Source organism: Trachymyrmex septentrionalis, unplaced genomic scaffold (genome assembly GCF_001594115.1).
Source record: "Trachymyrmex septentrionalis isolate Tsep2-gDNA-1 unplaced genomic scaffold, Tsep1.0 scaffold8, whole genome shotgun sequence".
NCBI lineage: Eukaryota > Metazoa > Arthropoda > Insecta > Hymenoptera > Formicidae > Trachymyrmex > Trachymyrmex septentrionalis.
This window is the reverse complement of record NW_017305987.1, coordinates 823,619-843,550: the sequence shown is the minus strand read 5'-3', so window position 1 is coordinate 843,550 and position 19,932 is coordinate 823,619. Positions and strand designations below refer to the sequence as shown.

Genomic DNA, 19,932 nt, shown 5'->3' with positions numbered 1-19,932 from the left:
TATATTCGCTGTCTTACTTTTTAATTTTGAAATATTTTATTATCGCATGGAAAGAAAGTTTTGCCAAAGTATTTAAAAATTTAGCTAAATACAGAAAATAATTTTGTTAAACTATATCAAAACAATTATTAGGACACTCAAACTGGTTACTAGAATATCAAAACTTTTTCTAGCACTGCTCATCATGCTAGAGCGTCCTACACAATTATTTCAATAAAAATTAGTTCAACAAAATTATTTTCAGATTTTTATCTATTTTCAATTTTTACACAGAGAATAAAATGTACTAAATTTTAAAGAATATTTATTTGAATAATATCAACACTCATTTAAGTAAATATTTGTTTAATAAAAAATTATAGTTAAATCAAAATAGTTTATGTACTAAATAGTTTTTATATTAAGCAAAACTTATTTCTATGCGATGATGAGGAAACATTCCTTTTCATAAAGATTAATTCTCATTACGTTCTAATATAGTTCTCATTTGAAATAGTTTTTAATACGGTGTTAAATAACATCTAATTGTGAGCATAATTCAACAGTGCAACATTGCGATTTAATTAACAAGTAGACGATGGCTATTCTCGGTTAGAATACGTGCATTAATATTGAAACCAGATGCATTAATTATCAGTGATGCAAATTAATGCGTTTGTATTGTACATTTGACATCCGTGCAATGAACCGTGTAAACTAGAATCTGATGCAAAAACATATTTGCATAAGAAGCAATTGCACGAAACGAGAATTGTGATTAATAACATCTGGCGAAATTAGGGTAACACGGTTTCAGATTATAACTTCTTTTAGACAAATCAATTGAAATCGAACGGGTGAGTGGGTGGGCTTTACTTCTTTATATCTTAATCGAATCTTTCAGCATTCCGATTTTCTCGATAATTTCCAAAGTATCTCGATCGTTCGTTCCAATTATATGACAAGTTACGGCTCTCATCGCGATTGATTTTCCATGTTACACAGTTAGCCGAATTAAGAAACCTTTCGTGATAAAACTGAGATTCTTAATTTTTCAATCACTCTTAAGCAGCGTTTTGCCCAGACGATCTTTCGCCAAGTGTCTCTTTAGAAACGAAGAAATAGAATTACGAAGGACTCTTCAAAATAGCAAAAAGGAAAGATGACGAACAATCTCTGCGAAAAGCGTGTAATAATTTTAACGTACGATTCACAACTTTATTATATCTCGAATAGCTTTTCGTGAATGGACAAAATTAAAACTCGGTTTTCGTTGGAATTTTCCAATTTGTCTCAAATTGTGACGAAAACGTGTTGCGCTTTTGCACGTCTCGCATTAGTATTCTTTTCTCGTTCTCTTCCTCTTCTCTTTCTTTCTCTTGCATGCTTCGAATTTTATTGATTTATTGTATAATAAAAAAATATATATATAAAATTTTGAAAGAAATATGTAATTAACTGATAATAAATCCGAATTATCTGTCTATTGAAACGTTACATTTTTGATAAGTTTAAAAAAACGACTTAATGACATCTTCTTTAAACATGAATATCGGAAGAAAAATTATCAATATAAAAGAAGTAATGAAAGTTTTTGATATTACATTGATGAAAAATTAGAATTTTCATTTAGTATGTTTATTAGAGTCTCTCTGTTTTAATAACGAGGAGTTAGAGAAATACATATATCCAGTATGTAAACTTTGGTGCAAAGTTCAAAGTTCTTCTTTCGAGGGTGATTATCATAAGCTAGTCCGAATAACCGATCACGCCACGCTTGTCGGACGGGTGTGGTCGAAAGTTTCAGGCAACTCCTCAGAGGAGTAAATTGGATTAACGATTCGGTTGGTAGTTCACGCTTAAAGTTGCATCGGCATTAAGAACGTGCCATTAGGCCGGCGACTCTTAAGATAAATATGCGCTTCGAATAAATCGTCAAATGAAGACAAACTCGCAAGGAAATAGGAACACTTCTCTGTCATGGAAGAATCAATCGGAATTTATTCCTCAACGAGATTCGCATTGCGAACCTCGAGAGAAACATGAAGGAAACGAAAAAAGGAAAACTATAAAATCAGGACAATATGACGCGTCTATATAAAAAAGAATCTAGTATTCTAAATCAAGCGTGCTTCTTTTTATATATGGATTTCTTCAATTCTCGTATTGAAAGTTAGTACAATTGGGTAATTATTAAAATAATAAAAAAATTATAATAATAAAAAGATTAATTAAAATGTTTATAAATCAAAAGAACTAATTATAGCTGTTCAATGCTTTGGGAGAAAGAAAATTACAACAAAACGAAGTAATATTATGGTAAAAAGATTGCAATAGACCGATGATTGAACAGTAGAAAAAATAAAGTAAAAAAATGAATGGAAACGGGTTATTGCACTCGTTCGGTATTCAGACTGATTGATAAAGATTTCAAAAAGGAAAGAGATTAAATTGGTTCAACAAAATTGTTTGGCTCGCTGGATACTTCAACTTCGCCCTCTTTACTACGTTTGCTTCCATTGGTGGATTAAAAGCGTAGAGATTGAAGTTTGTTAAGTGAAAAGCAGAATACTGATTTCTAAGATCTGAACGAAAACACGAAGGTAATGTTTCTATAAGGGAAATGATCGTTAATTACTATTATATTTTAAAATCTACAAGTATTTTGGATATCTACCTTTTTTAAACGTATTACAAGTGAACTTGTATGATCCTTCGAGGGAGTAATCACTTAATGTAATGATGGGACAGAGTCCCTGAAATCATTGTAAAATTCATTATGAAATCCCGATGTATAATGCGATAATTAAATATGCAACTAGGAGAAATAATTGTGTATATAATATTAGATAAAATCGTTTATTTTATCAAATGTCTGCATATATAGTGAAGAAAATTATTTGTCGTCGAATGAAATCGTCTGAAATCAAATGAAATCATGTGATTTGTAGGACAATATTTCAGCTAGTGGTTACCTCCTCCTGATCCTTTCTAGCCAAATTGAAATTGGTGAAATCAGTCAATAGTACAAGAAAACTTCGATTATCGGGAGCTGGAGGATTCGATGTAGTTATTATCCGCACAAAATGTTCAGATAAAAGGAACGTAAAGGAAATATTAAACAAGATAAGTCTCTCCTCTCAGATGGAACAAATAAATCGCGTATCAATGTAATTCGGTAAGACACGATTCGCCAACGACAATTAAACTCCCAAGACGCGCCGGCTAATGATCTTAATGAATTCGTGGAATCGTCCGTGTGATTATCGGTTAACCGTCAGCCAAGCCCGGGATAGGATTTAGCCGTCGTAAGCTGGCAAAGTCGAGACATCCAATTACGACTGCTGGCTGTCGGAGAATGACGGGGAACGCGAAGAATTCGTCGCGAGACGCTTCTCCGAGGAGAAAGTGTTCGTCGACGCGGAAAATAATTTTTCAAAAGTCGCACGGCCATCTGCTCTTTCTAATTTCTTTCCGGCCGACTCTGCAAGTTATTTCCTTCCCCCTTTTCTTCCTTCTTCCCCGGGCAACCGCTCTGCCGAGTGGCTTGTCTGACGTTATTCTTCGCTATCGGCCAACAGCAAATACGGGATCCTGTATAACAGCGCGAGCAGATGTGGAACGTAATGCGGATTGAGGTTTCTCCGGGATTTCGTTTCAGTTCGTCTGCCGGAGTATACTAATCCGAAAACCGAAAACGATCTGAACTGCCGAGGATAATATGCCGCGGCATCGTGAAACTGCAAGAGTGCATATACCCGATTGATGCACGAACGTTGTTTGTGAAGTCGCTGGAACTTTAGGAAACGGCAGCTAACGAGTTCGCTCTTATATTAATACTCCCGCGAATGAATCTTCATTCGGGAAAATGACGTATCTCTGAAATGAGCGACTTCACGTACCTTTAAAGCAGGAAGATTGTATAAGGCTGGGTTGTTTCACCTCTCGATAAACTTTAGCTCTCTAATTCTCCTGCTCTTTATGCTCTTATCCTTTCACTCTTTTGTTTGTCCATTAGATAAATTATTATATGGTTTATCCAAAGATGAAATAATCGGTTCTAAATCTTTATCTTTTTCTAGTTTTAAGAATTAAAAAAAAGATGGAGAGTAAGTTGAATCGAGATTAAAGTTAATGTACATTGGTAGAAACGGCCATTAGTCTTCTGCTTTTAAGATAAAAATGATAAATACACGTCGTTTATAATCGACGTGTAATGTAGATAAAAGTGCTCTAATAAAATTGAAAAAAAAAAAGAGTGATTATTAAAATTTATTTCTTTATCTCGTTATTCGCCTATGTTCAATATAATAGACTTTTATGATAATTCAATATAATAGACTTTTATAATTTTCAAAATTCAAATATATTAAATAAAAATCTCTTCTTTGACCAATTTAGAATCGATTTTTCGTTAGTGAAACTTTAATTGATCGTAAATCTTCTTTGTAAAAGTTCTAATTATCTCTTTCAAGCAAGAATGCATTTCTATTAAATTACTGGAGAGCATGTTTTAATTTTGACGTTTTGCCGTTAGAAAGTTCTCGTTAAACCCAATTTTGACCTAGTATTTCAATATCAAGGTACCAGAAAAATTCCGACGTAATAGAATTCCTGGGGAATATCTTTCTATATCAGGAGAGAGAGCAGGGGGAACAATAAAATCTCGAAATATTTTTACTTGCATGTACAAACGCGACACTAGATTATTTTTTACGTATAAATATGAAAATAACTAAAACTACATATGTACATTTGCGAACAATAAAATTTACCATATGGTTAATTAAATTTGGATACATTGTGACGGATAAAAAATAAAAAATAATAAAAAATGCATGCCAAGTATTTATCTGACAAACAACGGGCTTTTAATAATTCAAAATATAATTCTGGCTCACACAGAATTTTAAAATTACGTGTTTTGAATATTTGCTGGGTAAAATTACATTCGCACATACGCACATACGAATGTTTGATTACACAAAAACTGCGAAACATGTTGCACCTCGCGTTATTTTCCTTAGTGTAAAAAAAAAAAATGCACGCGATCAACGGTCACTTTTTCGTGCAACATAAGCGACTTTATTACGGAAAGTTAAATCAATTTCGTGCATTAGCCGTTCCTTGAGCCGGAAGCATTAGGACTGCACGAGAATTTGCTGCCCGTGAGAATGTTTTTGCCGTTTTACGGACGACGCGGAATGAAAACTTTCCTCCGACATCTTCCTTTCACCAAATTTAACTTCCCCCGACTTCGGCCTCCGGGAATCTCATCAGAGCTGCAGCTGCCGTACTTTGAGCATTAAAAACGAAGATCCGGGACAGTTTTTCTCGATGGAATTTATAATTCTCGTGCGACGTACTTCGCGGCTACTGGACGCGACGCTTGACGAGACGACGAGGAGACTAATGTATGGATGTAAGTGCTGCCTATTCGAGATATAATACATAAACGCGATCGAAACAACTTTCCAGAGAAGATAAAAACCTTCTTATGCTTATACGACCGACCTAGTTTTCAAACTCGGATAAAAACGGACAGTTTTACTCTTTCTTAAAAGTTGTGCGAGAGAAGATGACACATATAGTAAAAATGTATAATCAAAGATTCAATTCAATTTAAATAAAGTAAAATTTAATGAAAATCAATTTAACCTTATTAGGGTGAGGATCTTTTTTAAAAATCATAGCTTTTGCTTGATTGAGATTTGTTATAATTCATGAGTTTTTTTTTTGTTGTATTTCTTGCCTTAAAATATGATAATGTTTCAGTGCAGATTTATAGTGACTTTCCCGTCTTGTGAATATTAAAAAATGCTTTTTAAAGCATATTTTGCTGAAAACTAATTAAGAACTACATATAAACAATTGCATTATACGTTATAATACTGTGATAAGGAAGAGAGAGAGAGAGAGAGAGAGAGGAACGAATATAATCATTAGACTAATCAGTTAATTGATTTGCTTATTAATATACGCGATTGTTCATTTATCGGTAAGGCACACTGTTTAGCTGTTAATTTATAATTGTTTACGCGCATATAGAGAGAAGTAAATTGCAATCATCGTTTAATTCATCGCTCAATTTAGAACAGCAATATACATAGTGATAGTTAGCAAAATGTAATGATAGTCGCGCTATATGGGAACGAATTTGAATAGTAATCAGGACAATGTATCGACTGAAGCGATTATGGCGATGACGTTGCTGATACATTCGCGACATATGCAATTAGTCGTACGCGTTTCAATTACTATGTTTAATATAATTCGTGACATTGGCGCAATTGAGAAGAATGCCGCGAGTAGATAAACATCTAATTGCTATCATGGATGTAATTACGAGCAACGCGCTTTCGATTTCATTGCCTGCGCGCTATTTACGTCGCTTTGCTTAACAGCCGGAACAATCCAGTCGCAGTAAATGTCAATCGTAACCGTTCCAATGGACAGTCATTTCAATGAATTGCCAGGGAACGGCAATGTTTTGCGGCAATGATCGATATGTTACATATGTACGTGAAACATCGTCGCTGTTTTAACGATTTGGTCAACTTCAATTACAAGTGACCAGTGTAAAATATTATATAGATATACACATGTCTAAAATGCTTTACACTCGTTGCTCGTAATTGAAGTTGTTCCAAATTGGTACGTTTGTTGAAATTTCAAATTGTTACGTTTCTCGAGTATCAATGTAAATAATAAAATGTTAATTTTAACTTAAAACGTATATATACGTTAACATTTTAATTTTAACATTTTTGCATGTCTCAGAAAGTCTACGTCTGTACGTCTTTAAATTAAAATTACCATTTTATTTTTTACGTAAATATACAAGGTGGTCCTTAAATATTCTAAAAGATTTTAAAGAGTGATTTCTCACATCGATTTAAGACGAAAATGTACGGTTATATATTCAAAACAGCTCTCATACAGATCAGGGTATCAAAAGTTAAAGGAAAAATTTTATTTAAAAAAAGAATGTCTTCTAAAAAAAGTCTTTAAAACATGATCTTTATACATACAAAGTTTCATCAAAAGAATCCGAACAGTTTTCGAAATTTTTGAAAACGTCTAAATTAATGTGAGAATCATCTCTTAAAAACTTCCATTTAATTTTTTACATCCTGTATTGTAAAGCGTATAAGAAAATTGGAAAGTCGCATGATACAACTTTTTTCGATATTTTTGCTTTAAAAAAGATCAACTTCGAAATTATTAAAAATTTATTAAAGTTACATTAAAGACATTAGCGGTTGATCCGATGGTATGTATGTAGATCGGTCCCTCCGTTTTGTAAATAAGTTTAGTTGGAAACGTAACGGATGCTTCTAAATGCCGGTATTAAAGTGCTATCTCTAGTGAAATATTTCCAACATCGTGCGATGATCCTGCGAAATGTGGTATGCCTATGTGCATCGCTTATGGTCGCTGCACACACACACATTGCGCATATAGATTGTACACGTGCTCGCCGTCTCGTCTCCGTATATTTCCCTTCATAACGTTAAGTACGTCCTCAACTATGTAATGAGCCGTAATACTGCGTATTTCCACGGCATACCCGTATATTTCGAGTTGTCACGAATGATCATCGAATCCGTTTGAACTGCTAAGCCAGCAAGTGGAATCGTAATCAAATCATTTCGATTAGTCAACAAGTCTTGTATCCGCAGATAATAATCGTCAAATTAAATATATATGGAAAGTGAACTGTAAGACATGAAGAATAATATATGATGAATAAAAATAGGACTCGAAATTTTTTTGGTACGTCTTCCATATAAAGCACGTGGTAACATCTAGTGTGAAACACTGATCGCACTTTATTCTGGTCAATTCACTTAGATCAAACATTTCTGCAGATTAAACATTGCACAGGTTGGAGTTTATGTCTTGGGGTCCGGCGAAGTGGTTGCAACTTACATTTGTCAAAGCCTCGACTTAGTCCATTAAACGTGTTCAGATAAAAGTGCCAAGTCCGTGATAAATGATACTAAATTCAATGGTATTGTGCACTATTTGTTACTCGCTGTGGAAGTTTCTAAAGGAAACACTTTGGCTTCTTTGTAATTTCGTATTACTCGTATCAGCCTTTTTATTGCTTCGCAATGCTCGTACTCATTACCCAAGCTACTTAATCACTTCTTAAATACTATACAGAAATTAATTGAGTTCAAAAGCTTAACGGTATACTATATATCAATTTTGTGTAACACATTTTCATATGAAGTGTGTCACACGATATCGTATCATAATTTTCTTTAAAGAAAAAGAAAAATATTGCTCAGAAGTTTTCAAGTTTATTATTTTCATATTCCTTTATCTTATAAGAAAATAATGTGAATGTAATTATAACATACTAGTAAAAAAAATTGATGATTTCTATAACAATAAAATTAAAATTTTTCGAAAAATGTTTTAAACACTCCATCTATTAACTTGCGTATTTTTTACTTTTAAGGCCCGTTTTCACAATATAAGGTTACCTAAAGATTAAAAGTTAGATTCATCAGTGAAATTCATTCATGAATTTCGAGGTAACCTTTAATCTTTAGGTAACCTTATATTGTGAAAACGGGCTTTAAAAATAAAAAATACGCAAATTAATAGGAAGTGTTCACAACACTCTAAGAACAATTTTAATTTTATTGTTATATTTTTTACTAGTACACTTATATTACGGTTAAATTTACATTAATTATACTCTTATGAAGTAAAGGAATGTAAAAATAATGAACTCTAAAACTTCTGGGCATCTGGATGATACTTTTTCTTTTCCTTTTCTAACTTTTAAAGAACATTATACCTTTAAGTGCAGTGGCCCCACCTAAAGGTTAAGCGATCAATACAAAACTTGAAAATGTAATAAGTTTTTAATATCGTTGGCATAGTGCAATACACACGCGTACAGTATGTGAAACAATATTTGCGCATCCTATCTTGTTTGGAAAAATTTTATACCAGCAAGAAAGTAATATCATAATGTATTTTTATTAAATTATGTTTTACTTACTATAGTATACTGAATAAAATATATTATAGAAACACTTTTCCTTGTTATATAACATTTTTTCCAAAAAAAGAAACGAGATGGCCAAATGCTTTTTTTATCCACTGTATACGCACATATACTTGGAGAGATGTAATATATATAAGTTATATTATATATAGAATCATACTATATATTCTATATAAGTGAACTGTATAATGTTTCGCCGTATCAGTAGAAGCAGGAAATTGGAAAGTCAAGCTTTCGCTGCTTGTTCGATCCTTCTTCATTGTCGCGCTATCCTATCCTGACAATATCTTAGATGCCTATTTCAAAAAGCTTTACGGGCCAGAGTCTCATTTATCATTCCTGTCATTAATACGTACGTGTCAAATTTGTCAATTAAATCTAATTACTAGATAAATTCACCGAATACATCTCAGAATTCTCGCTTTAAACATCGCTAAGAACGTTTACGTTCGTTAAATAAGCTTGATAATTAGAATCTTTAAATAATCTCCAGACGCGGAGAGTTTCAATTTCGTCAGTTTTTATCTTTCATATCATGTCTTTTCACGTGAAACAAAAATCCGTGAGTACAAAGTGTCCCCGCTTTCTATCTCGCATATTCTTCTTCCTATTTCACTCGAAAGCATTCCACGCAAAGATAAAACTACTTCGTAAAAATAGACTTGTCGTCGACAGACATTTATTTCTACAGTCGCGACAGTTCCGTTTGTACAAGAGATTCTACTTCGTGCAGCGGACGGAAGCTGACGCGAAAAGCGGAGGGCAGGAAATTCCTGGAGGATAGGGAGGCCTCTTTTCCTTACCCTTTTCATCCCTTTCCATCCCCGTATCTTGCGTATCGTGTCCCTCCGCTTGCTTCTTTTAACCCGGCTTCTGATTTAATTTTCAGGTACCTTGGCGGAGAGGCCAGACTACAAGCAGTTCTCCGGCAGTGTGTACGTAATGAAGGCCGTTGCTTCGGACATGGTGTTGACTTTCTGCTCCCGGACTCCCGATCATCAGCTCTATTCCCTCCTATTGTCACGTGAGCACACTCTGCAGAAGAGCGACAAACGAGGCGTTCATAATCTCCTGGGACGCCGCGGTCTCAAGATCACCGACATCCGTGAGACTTGCGTGAACGGCGGCGCCAGATCAAGACGGGGCGCGCTCGATCTCGTCGCCTGGGTGATCCTCGTCGGCCTGTTCTCGTCGAGCATCCTCTTCAGATCCTGGCAGTAGTGAAATCAGACGGACGATCGATCGATCTCGAGACGCTCAGATCACCAGATCGCGCCCGACTGTGTCTCGGACTAATTAACGCGATTATACTAACACTTTGGATGCTACCGCGCGAGTAATCTCAGAACATTACGCCGAGTTACGGAAATCCGTTGACTGCACTCAACGTACACGTGTTACGTTAGTTACGTATCTAAGATGCCCTCGCGCCGAATTAAATAATAATTTTCCCATCGCGATATTCATGCGTAATTTCAAGTTCTTGCACGGAACAAGTTTTAATTACGTATCTCTCTTTCGAAAAATTTATATTATGATTTTTTTATTACATTATCATAAACTGTTCTTTGTTAACTATTTTAAATTATTACGAAATAAAATAGAAACAAATATTCTCTACGTAGTTACAAACCGTTACACATATTAACTTTTAAACGCCACACTACGCGGAAACAACACACTGATCAGTATAGGTATACCCAACTCAAATCGATTGCATGTAACTTTCATAAAAATTATACATATTGTAAAATTTTTTTCAATTAAATTAAAATGCCAGACATTAGGGACATAACGGTAGCAAACAAATGTTTGTTTGTACCTTTATTAATGAAAAAATCGAAAGCAATGAAAAGAGCATTGGAAAAACATTGGAAAAATAAAGCCGATAATAACGTAAAAGCGTTTAAGGATTAATATTAATAAAACGTATTCAGCAGTGTGCAGTTTTTTAAATTTAAAATTAATCTCACACGAAGCAATTAAAAAGTTCTATTTATTAGAGAATTATTTTTTTCATCAGTCTAACGTACTCTCAGTGCGTGTCAATCGATACAGAAACTAATTTTAATCGAAACGAGGAAGTCGCATCCAAAGGGTTAAAATTACTACACTGCACGGATGCTCGATCATTGACATCGAAAATTTCTGTCGTAATTAACTTAATGTCATCGTGAATACTCGATCAACAACAATAGAAGGCAGAATTGCAATTTAGATTCGCGACGTTTCCGGTCTCAGGTAAATCGCATAGAAAGAACATATACTACATCAATTTGTGAACGACGGGATTTGTGATTCGACGACTTTTAAGGGGATCAGATCGTGAGAAGCGCAGCGAGATAGAGAACAAGAGAAACATCGACATCATCTGCGATTCCTACAGAAGCTTCTTCGGTTCTATTCCCTTATAAATTCCTCGGATCGTCGGCCCCACGAATATTTTTCAGCGACGTCTGCTGTCGTTTGTTCCTTCGTCGAGAATGAATTACCCATTAGGAGATTTCTCTCCCTCGTGGACCCTCGCTCGTAGACATCTCACTCCGCAAGGTTTTTAATCAAAAACCTTTGTAACGAGCGTAAAAAGTTTGCCGCGAACAAAACGCGTGTATTGCGACGAAGTTCATTTTTTCCCTGATATTTTCTTGAATTATATGGCCAACACGTATTCCCTCTCGCAACCAATTCGCTAAACAAGATGATTTCACATCCGTTTTCATTAAAAAGTCTGTTCCAAATGTTCTACTTAAAATAGCTGTTAGACATTTATAGTTATATGAGCAAATAATTATATTTTATGTGTTCAATAATTATTGTGTGTTCGACAAAACTCACACTCAGTCACTTCTTTGCTTTTCAAAGTTCTATAGTACTCCGAAGATTTTTTCGTGCTGAATGTAATGTTGTAATTAGAATTTGCGTAGCATATCAGGATTTTTATTAAATTGAGAAAAAATAAGCAAAAAATCATCTCAATTTACTGTCCAATTTATTTAAAATCTTGATGTGTTATGCAAATTCTGACGAGAGCATAAAAAAATCGTATTCAGCACAAAAAAATCTTCGAGGTATGTATTATGGTACTTCAAAGAAAGAAGAAAGTGATTTTTTGTTTTAAACTGCGTAATTATACAGAAAGTCTGACATTCAAACAGCTATATCTTGATAAAAATAAGTGTAATTATCTAACAATAAACTAAAAGTCATTTGAAAACTGTTGGATTATAGTTTTAGATGCCAGTAGTAGTAGTAGAGTTTCATTTTGCCGATAAAAAACGTTGAAAATGGCCGAAAATGTTATTTTTTCTCCATTTCACCCCAATTTACTCAAAATTTTGACGTGCAATACAAATTCTGCCAACGGCATCGTGTTCAGCGCGAAAAAATCTTCGGGAAAAATATATACTAGGACACTTCGAAGAGAATTTGAGTGTCGAACAGCGTTTTATGTACAATTGTTACTTTTCAAACGTAATATTACTTTTTATACGCGGTTTTAAGTTTCTACGAATAGATTTGGCGTAAAAGGAGGAAAAGGCAAGAGGAAAAGAGTACTTCCGCAGTTTCAGTAAAGTTGTTAAGATCACTTTGCGTCCATTGCAAAAATACGTGTCTTTCCTGTCCTTTCTTTAATAGCTAACATCCCAACGAAATCTGTAACAGACAGAAAGAGAAAGAATGACGGTACATCAGAATCTCTCGTGCGAGAACCAAGCCTAGGATTTTCCGTAAATACTTTTCCGATAGCTGAGGGACGCGCATCCGTTTGCATCCACTCCTTGGCATCTCTTTGACCACATTGAGAGATGTTCGAGCACGATACTAACGTTCTCTTTCTATCTTCCTATTCCCTTTCACCATATACTTGTCCGTCAGAAAAGTTTCCTCGAATTGCCTTATCGTGGAAAACATCTTGATGTGCCCCAAGTCGCGTCTCGTCGATAAAGGAGCGCGGATTACAGGGGAGAAAAATGGGAATGCAGGGCCAGTGGGTGTCTGCATTCTTATGTGTCTCGGTCAAATAGACGAAGAGATAGAGAGAACGAAAGAAAGGGAGAAACGAGCAGAATGAGGTACGCTCTCGACGAGATTTCCACTGATGCAGCAACCTCATGCAGATTGCAGAATTGTCTGAACGGCGATAATGCCATGCTGTGGCAAGAAGTCCCCCGGGTTTCGCTCGTGCCTCTTCCGGAGCTTTCCGTATACGGGGTGTTCTCAATACAAAGCTAATGCTGACCGTGGTGAGCATTGTACTAAGAAAAAAAATGTTTATTTGATTAAATTAATTTAGTCCGTCTTTATTTCTTTCGTTGCAGAATGTACGTATAATTTAAGTCAAATATAATACGTTTGACTTAAATATGTTCTTCATAAAAAAAAGGAAGACGAACTAAATTAATTTAAACAAATAAACAATTTTTTTCTCCATGTACAGTGCGGTCTCTGTAAACCAGTCCCGTTTACATCTTCAAAAGTAACGATAGGTCTGTCGCGTTGCTTGAAATCTTCACAAATTTTTGCACGACAGAAAAACGAAGATGCTGAGTGCAAAAAGTTCAAGTAACAGCGAACAGATCTAAAGGTTTGCGTCAGCAAATAAAAACAGTGCAGTGAGCGCTCAGTAATTATTAATTTAATATACTCTTTGTAGACACGCTGGATTTTTTTTTATCCAGGCGAAATTTCACTCTCAAATTTGTTTACATAAATTTGAATTTTTATTGAATAAAGGTTTTAATATTTGAGTTAAATAACTGTTTGGCAATGTAGTAAAAAAATGTAGCAAAAATAATCCTGAATTTTTCAAGATTTTTGAAAGTCTAGAACAGTAAAAGAATTGAGGCTGAACAAAAATGACTTAAAGTGCTTACGAAATAAAAATACATGTGTCTACAAAGGGTTCATACAATTGGCTCTCACCTTTAATTCTACATTGGAGCTAAACATAGAAGCCAATCGTAATAAATAATCACTCAGCGCTCACTGATCTATTTTGTAAACTCAATTAATGAAACGTTGCGGCTTACGATAAAAGTTGTCTATGTGCCTATTTGAGTAATAATTGATCTATCACGATCCTTTTTTTTATCTATCATAATTCTTTTTTAATGTTTTCTTTCATAAATAAAGAATAAATCTTTCTCATAAGAATTTTAATCTTTTTTTTATCATGTGATGCAACACAACAAGTTACAGATACATTTCTAAAGATCATTTCCTTTTTCTATTATTGTAATCCCGATACGTAATAGATTTTTTCACAGAGTGGATAAGTATTGTAAAAATCTAAAAACTTATGAAGTCTTTTCCAATAAGACACCCTATACCATCCAGTTCGAGTCACGTATAACTCGCGAATGTCGCGACGTCGGCATCGTCCTATTTCGCTCTTCGAGTAACGAAATCAAAACCTCCGTACTCGCGTCTGGAATTTTCAAACAAGTACGCAAATAGGTAATCGCACGTTTTTCAAGATACCATCAACAGTTATAAATTTTATCAGCCTGATTCGCGCCGAAAGGGACGAATCCGCACAAATCGAGTCTTTTAAATGATTATCGAATTAACATCCCGTTTTCGGGATATTAAGAAAAAAATATATGAAGACCAACAATAGCTTTGACTGTCAAATTTTTATACATCTCAGTGTTTCTAACGTTTAAAGTAAAAGAAAAGATGCATCGCTTCTGAATTTTTACACGCGCGTTATCGAAAAATCAATGTCTACACTTGAGACCGGTCCAACGTTGCGCGTATTTACGATAAGTAATTGTAATTTTGGCTAAAGTTCCGAAGAGGTTTTCACCCCACCTACGAATTTGCCGACGAGGTCTCTCACGGAAAAATGAAAAGCAAAATTTATCATTGCCATATTTTGCTCTCCATGATGCTATCATTTAATTTGCAATTCCTAAATATTAAATAAAATTTTACAAGTAGTACTTGTAGATAATTTTATTATTTATTATGCTAGACTTTAAAATAATTCAAGGTAAATACACTTTTCGGAACTTCGCTCGTAATTTTAAGCGAAAGATTTAAGTGTTCAATTTAGATGAATCAGTACGACTGGAAGCCGCGTAAATAACATTTTTTTTCCAAAAAATTTCGTCACAATCAGAATTTTATTCTAGAAACGGATGGTATGTTTGATTAGTTAAATCAACATTCTTTCTCTGCACTCTTCAAATGTTTTACAAAATAAAATACTGTTCGCAGTTAAACTCTCCAGAAAGATCTGATTTATGCGGTTTCCAATCGTATGGATGCAAATAATTACGTCGTATGTACATGGATGATTCGTGTCTCTGAAAAAAGAAAAAAAACGAATCGATCGTCGTTCTTCCGTATGAACTCGTTGAGACACGATAGACAGAAATGCATGTCGTACATGTTTCCGGATGTTAGCGAATAAAATGACAATAGATGTCAGCGGTCAAGCTGATTCTACGAGAATGGATAGGTCTAGCAAATTGTCGAATGTTTAAAGTCTAAACTATCGAACCAAATATCGCGTGAGAAGAATATCGATGTACCGATGTATGTTTCAATCTGCAATTCTCGAATGTTTTCTCTACAGTCGTTTAGGATTAAGAACGTCAGTTATCTGATAAGCTACGAACATTACTAAAATATATAATTCTTAGCTTTTCTATTGCGTGTAACACAAATTTTATTGTTAACATTAGGTTTTATTATTTTTTCAATTTGCTAAATTGATATGAAATTATAGAGAGAATTATATAAAGTATTTAGGGAAAATAGTAGTTTAATCCAACTGCGAATAATAATTGAGGAGCAGTCTGAAATAATTATTTGAAATATATAAAGTGCTATTCAAAATACAATAATTATATTTATTATTTTGTTAATTGTTTTCTATATAACTCTATAAAGCAAATTTATTACTGATTATCGGGATGCCGTTATTACTAGAAAGTCTATTATAAAATAACGAAGTTATTAAAATAATCATATTTATATATATATATAAAATGCGATAAAAATATAATATAATAATTATTGAATTAATATCAAGTGTGAAGTGATTGTGAAAATAACGACGTAATTAAATTGAAATATCATTATCGCAACGATTATGCAAATACATTCCTTAAAAAGATCTGATAAGTCTGATAAGTTATATGCAAGATTATCAAAAATACATCCCAAACAGCAATTTCATAAATAATAATTAAGATAAAAAATACCAATTCTAATTATTTTTATTCTTTAGTTAGAATAATGTCGAACAACTCGCAGATGTATTAACAGTATTGTGACAAAATAAAAGTGCAAAATAATCATCTGTACCGACAGATTTAAGAGAAGTTACGGACGCGTGAGAAATTATCATTAATTAAGGTCGACGCCGTGTTGATTACGTAAATTAATATCGATTGCGCAATAGCGCAGCGTCGTACTATAAAGGAGCAAATAAACAATTAAAGTTCACGATGGGACGCGATTAAGATCCGATGGGGCTCGATAGCTCCGGAAGGAAAGACCGACTTATCGATCCCTCGATGCCCGAGAGCTATCGTTGTTTCCGTAACGTAACGTCGTGCCGTTATGCAGAATTTACGAGGCCACGGTGCTAACCACGCGAGAGCCGTGCCATCAATTTTTATCACACTCACTTCCGAATTAAGCTTAAACACGATATTTCTTTTTGAGCATACGGCGAATTTATCGGACGATTACACGAGAATCCCATAACTTGCGCTACGACCCAGCTGCATATTTTTCACATCCACGAGCTGCTATTACTTTTTTCAATATCTCGTCATTTATTGAAGGATTATTACCGGCGCCTCGGCTCCAGATTTGTCTCCTATAACTCGAGAAATTCGAATCTGGAAACGGGACGGCGATTCAACGTATGTGCTTTTACCGATTGTCCGATATTTATTGCTTAATCGCATTGCTCGGGCAATCGAATTTTAACATTCCCGAATTTAGCATCGTTTATGGACGAATTTAATTAGGATTATTAAGCGTTATTTATAACGCCGTTACTTTGTTGAAAAAATTCACAATGTCATTATCAAATCGTTATTATAACGAGGTAATTACCGTTGATTTGATGACATTATGAATTTTTTGTGACGATAACGGTAACATCAGAGTTAGAAAAATCAATTGTTAACTTGTAATGGGTTAAAAAAGTCATTCGTTATTGAAAAAAAATAACTCCTTTTTCCATTAATTTGTAACGCATTACTTTTTTACTCGCGTTACTTGTAACGAGTAACGTTATTACTTTTTTAATAAGTAACACATAATGATGACAAATTACTTTTCAAAGTGACTTTTCTAACCTTAGTACAACCTTAGCGTTTAGTTAGTTAGCGTTACCGTCATAAAAAATTGCAACATATTTATCAAATTGTTTACTATAGAAAGTAACTGAAAAGTAACGTTTGCCAACCCTGGTTATATGTTATATGTTAACGTGTCATATTTAAAAATGGGCATTGAATTCTCATTGTTGCGTATGTTTTTAGATTTTCGAGATTTTCCGATCTTGAATAACGTTGAAAGTGATTTAAAACTTTTGTCAAATATTTGAAAAAAATAAAATAAAAGTGCTTGTTAGCCCATCGCTCTACAATTATTAATTAATTGATGTATTGAAAGAGACGTGATGAAACAAAAATCTATTGCGAGGATGTAATCTATATATATCTTGACTTCAAGTTAAGACAAGATATTCGTGATATCGATCATGAAAACTGCCCACAATCATCGCCAATTCGCGTTTTCGCGATAATTTTAATGTAATGAGGGATATATTAGAGAGCTCGTTATTGAATTATTGTATACTCAACGCAATGGTCGCGCGGGCACGTGCGATGTTATGTTTAAAACGCTCTAGAGTCTTTATTTATTGTACAAAATGCTGGATATTATAGATATATATATATATACATATAAGTATAATTTATACATATATGATAGTACCTAATACGATGTAATCGTATGCTTATTATGTGTATAAATATGAACCAATAAAAAATTACTTCGACGTTTCACGAATTTTTATCCGTTATATTTTCCATCTCTTTCTATATTTCTTCTCTCATGGGGTGCGTTCCACTCAACGCTTGCAACGCTCCTGGAATCATTTTATCCTTGTCGTTTATCAAATGTTAAACAAGGACAAATGATACTCGCGAGCGTTGCGAGTGTTAAGTGGAACGTAGCCATGATAATAATGTATAATTAAATATTTTATATAGAAAGAGCAGGAGTTTCTGAATGGCGGATATGCTTTTTTCTTACGATATTAATTTATGGAAGTCGCCTTATGCACTAACGTAGGCGTTACGTCGAGAGCGACGAGAGTAACTTTAATGCTGTAGCCAGCAATATAATGCATTCTAACGTAACGTGTTACGTCACGAAACTCGGTTCTACAAAATGCAACAGAAAGTTTCGAAACTTACTCTTCGCATGGGAAGTCTTGCGAACAAGTGGGAGCCGAGTCGAGAGGGCGAAAAAGCTTTCTGAGCCGCCCATATATTTGCATCGACGAGCGATAGTGCGAAACGGAAGTTCTACCACATTGACGGTAACCAGACGGCAAATATGAGATGGTAAATGTCAGACACCACTGGAGATACTAGGCGATTTATCAAAATAACGGCATACGCTGTTTCAAATTTATTTGTTGCATACATAAGTTTCTTTACTCAGGATAATCTTTTATTTCCAAAAAATTAACTAAATTGTATTATATCAACTTCTACTAATGTATATTAACTATTAACTTTGATTTTAGAGTTGAAAAATCAGATTTCAGAACATTCAAAGGATATAAATAAAAGAACTGGTTTCTCATCAGTGATAACCGAACATAGAATATTGTGCAATCATGATTTTGATTGGGAAGATGTAAAAATTTTGGATAATGAACCATCTTATAATAAGAGACAAATTTCGGAGATGTATCAAAAGATAGAGACATGGGTTAAACAAGCGGAGCAACAAATCCCAGCATTATATTTGCCTACATTACAGCTAATGTCTCCCACCTAACGTTCCTTCTTCCTTTCCATTTCGTTACAGATCCCTTTCCTTCTCAATTCTTTATTCTCATAGTTCTGCTGTCTGTGTCATTAGTCTCAGTGCTTGAAAATAATTCTTTCAATTTTTGGAGAATTGGTCGTGATACCTTTGCGTTATATATACCTTTCAAATGTGAATTAATTATAATGGACACATAATTAGAAGTAAGAATCTCAACTTCAGCTACAAAAAAGCTTAAATATTATTTACTCATATCGTTCTTCATTTACTTATAATGTACACGGAAAAAAATGCCTTGGCAATAACAGCTAAATAGCTCAATCAAGTTTAGTCAGAGCTATCGTTTTAGTGTCATTACTAAGCTCTGACTGTTACATATAAAAAAACATTCACTGTGACGTGAAACTTTATTAGCTGAAATTAAAAACATATATTAGTACAAACAACTAAAAAGATGTCAGACGTACTTAAAAGTTTTGCAGCAAAAGATAAAGTAGTATTCAGCCAACATCATATGTCTCTAGCAGCAAAATTTGTTGCTACAGTATATAAGTGCAAATAGTTAATAAATTTAACTTGAGCAATAACAGCATGTCTTTATTTTTAAAACCATTGGAGGTTGTATCTCTTATTTTCATTTTTACGTAAAAATGAATTTTTAATGCAAAAACTAAAATAAGAGGAACAATCTCCAAATGGTCTTGATCTTGACCAACGTCCAGGACATGATCCTGAACAACATTCAAGAGATTTTTAACCATCGGACACCTTGCGTAATGCTAATGCCGGCGGTACTGTAACTTTCAAGCCTTATAACTCGAAATGTACTTCATAAAAAAATATTTTATTATAATTTTAAAAAGCTCTCGAGGTTAGCTACAAGAATATTT

At 34.0% G+C, this 19,932-nt stretch overlaps 1 protein-coding gene across 1 annotated transcript in view; it reads left to right on the top strand.

Annotated features, from left to right (window-relative positions):
- LOC108754567 overlaps positions 1 to 10,520 on the top strand; it is a 76,315-nt gene extending 65,795 nt beyond the window's left edge. Inside the window, exon 3 of the mRNA XM_018496986.1 lies at positions 9,897 to 10,520. Coding sequence (XP_018352488.1) covers positions 9,897 to 10,228 — 332 coding nt within the window. The 3' untranslated portion in view covers positions 10,229 to 10,520. The remainder of the gene's footprint in view (positions 1 to 9,896) is intronic.
- Positions 10,521 to 19,932: the final 9,412 nt, after the last annotated feature.